General features: G+C 34.4%; 1 protein-coding gene across 1 annotated transcript; it reads left to right on the top strand.

Moving 5' to 3' along the window:
* Nucleotides 1-478: 478 nt before the first annotated feature.
* LOC150093473 (uncharacterized) lies at nt 479-2,205 on the top strand. The gene has a single exon (XM_090413631.1). The coding sequence runs from the start codon at nt 479-481 to the stop codon at nt 1,532-1,534; it is 1,056 nt and encodes a 351-aa protein (XP_090269757.1). The 3' UTR covers nt 1,535-2,205.
* Nucleotides 2,206-2,898: the final 693 nt, after the last annotated feature.

The following is a 2,898-nucleotide window of genomic DNA, read 5'->3' as shown; positions in this document are numbered from 1 at the left end:
AATTCAACATTAATTGCAATTGAATATTAGATAATATGTTGAATATTCCATTTGCTAAATGGAGTTTAAATTTAACATCTTTTTTTTTCTTTTCAGATTGTTAATACAGTTACTGACATGAGATATTTTGCCTGCTAAAGCTTTAAAACCAAACTGTTAACCAGCAATATATGAAGATTGATAAGTTGTTTGTAAGTGCGGTAAGAGAAAATCATCAAAATAAGAATGGAATCCAGAAACAAATTCAAAAAGCAATGAGCAATTCTCCTCCTGCACTATTTGAAGAATCCAGCTCAATTACATTTTCTATTGAAATATCTTAACTGATATAAAAATAGCGAAAAGTATTTCGCATATGATCATTAATATGAGAAACATTTTCCTTGCGAGATTTGTAAGAAGTTTCAAACATTTCGAGACCGAAAATACATGAGTTCATTCTCGTGTGAAACCTTTTCCCTGCGAAATTTGTAACAGGATGATTTCAGGCAGTTCGAGTCTGAAAAGTCAAATAACAATTCATACTGGTGAAAAACCTTTCCAGTGTGAAATTTGCAACAAGAAATTTTCATTCAGTTCAAGTCTGGAAAGACATCGAAGAATTCATACTGGTGAGAAACCTTTTCTGTGTAAAATTTGCAACCAGAGGTTTTTAGATAGTTCGAGTTTGGAAAAACATATAAGAATTCATACTGGTGAGAAACCTTTTCTCTGCGAAGTTTGCAACAAGACGTTTTCAGAAAGTTCCAGCCTGAAAAGACATCTAAGAGTTCATTCTGGCGAAAAACCTTTTCTTTGCGAAATTTGCAACAAGACGTTTTCAGAGAGTTCGAGTCTGAAAAGCCATGTAAAAGTTCATACTGGTGAGAAACCTTTTCTGTGCGAAATTTGCAACAAGACGTTTTCAGAGAGTTCGAGTCTGAAAAGCCATCTACGAGTTCATACTGGTGAGAAACCTTTTCTATGCAAAATTTGCAACAAGAAGTTTTCAGTCACTTCGAGTCTGAAAAGACATCTAAGAGTTCATACTGGTGAGAAACCTTTTCTATGCGAAATTTGCAACAAGCAATTTTCAGTCATTTCGAGTCTGAAAAACCATCTGAGAGTTCATACTGGTGAGAAACCTTTTCTATGCGAAATTTGCAACAAGCAGTTTTCAGTCATTTCGAGTCTGAAAAGTCATCTGAGAATTCATACTGGTGAGAAACCATTTCTGTGTGAAATTTGCAACAAGCAGTTTTCAGTCATTTGGAATCTGAAAAGTCATCTAAGAGTTCATGCTGATGAGAAGCCTTTACTATGCGAAATTTGCAACAAGCAGTTTTCAGACAGTTCGAGTCTGGAAAAACATCGAAGTATTCATACTTGTGAGAAACCTTTTCTATGCGAAAATTTCAACAAGATGTTTTCAGACAGTTCGAAGCTGAAAAGACACGAAATTCTTCACACAACAGAAAACTTTTCTATCCAAAATTTGCAACAAACGGTTTTCAATCAGTTCGAGTCTGAAAAGAAATCTAAGAATACATACTGATGAGAAACCTTTCACTTGTCCCGGGTTCAGCTCTGGGTATTCTACTTTAAGCTTTCTTAAAAATCACACCAGAAATGCCACCTTCTGACTAAAGAAGAGCTTTTTTGTGTAAAATATGTGGGAAACAATTTTATGAATAAGACTGTCTCAAAGATCACATTATAAGGCACACCAGAGATTACTCCTTTGCGTGTAAAATCTCACAAGAAATTTTCACTAGTCTCTCCATAATAGACAGGAAAGTGTTCACACCAGAGAGAAACTTTTTCGTGTGATATTTGCATCAAGCTGTTTGAGAGTTCGCATTTAAAAACACGTAAGAATTCATATTGTTGAGAACCATTGCATTGTCCAACATGTGGGAAAATATTCTCGCGAAAGGAACACCTTGTGACTCACTCAATAATTCAACACAGCTAATGAATAGTGGGTGAGTATGCAACCTCATCATATACATACAATTTTATTTGCATTTCTCCGAGCCTCCCTTTTGAGCACAACTTAAAAGTATTCCTTTTCAATGGGTTCATAATTATTTTTGTTTTTCGAAAATAAATAATACATTAGAGAGAACCACTGCCTTTTCAAATGTTACTTGAGTTTTAAAATATCATACGTTAACTGAAGGAAAATCCATCGCAAATTTTAAACAGTGCGAACCGAATGGGTTGTACTATCACACAAAAATTGAACTCTTGTAGACACCATTTGTGTTATGCGATATCGGGGACTTGCGTGACTTACATCAAGCAGGGGTAATCTGAAGTCACTTCAAGGGTTCAATATTTTTTTTTTTGCATAATTTTTGCTACTACCTTCGAAATAAAATTTTCTTGAAGGAATGGATACACTGTTTCCCTAACCGACTACCTGCGATTTTGTTTCTGATGGTATTCGGTCGATTCCTCGCAAGTTATTTAAATTAAATCGATGTTTTCGCACTTGACGATGAAAAGAAAACAAAAATCTGTTTCAGAGAAGTGTTTGAAGATCTTGGTTTTTCTCGTACGAGGCAGATGAAAATTATTTGAGATTACTCTGAATATTTTCTTTTCTGTGAGAACTCGGTTAAATTTTATACATCCTAATATCTAGTAACCATGAAATATTTGCACCCAACCTTTTAGTGTGCAGCCATACTACTTCTCGTTCTGTGAAGTTCATATGTTTGAAGACCGTCAGAGTAGGTAAAAACATGAAAGTAATGAAATTGAGACGACAGCAGCAGTTAGTATACTGGAAAGTGCAACTTCACTGTAGGCGTTTTAGATTTTTTCATCTTAAATATCAAAGTGGACTTTTTCAGTGAATTTTTGAAAGAATAAAATTTTAGTTAATTAGCTTTATTGTATTCATTATTAGTG

The sequence above is a fragment of the Typopeltis vanoorti genome, chromosome 24, assembly GCF_054136105.1.
Source record: "Typopeltis vanoorti isolate ZY-2024b chromosome 24, IOZ_Tvanoo_1.0, whole genome shotgun sequence".
Classification (NCBI taxonomy): Eukaryota; Metazoa; Arthropoda; class Arachnida; order Uropygi; family Thelyphonidae; genus Typopeltis; species Typopeltis vanoorti.
Note: the sequence above shows the minus strand (reverse complement) of the source record. Positions and strands in the feature narration are given on the sequence as shown.

What these genes read in the sequence shown, in the direction of transcription:
- LOC150093473 (XM_090413631.1), top strand. Translation starts at nt 479, where the DNA reads ATGATTTCAGGCAGTTCGAGTCTGAAAAGTCAAATAACAATTCATACT.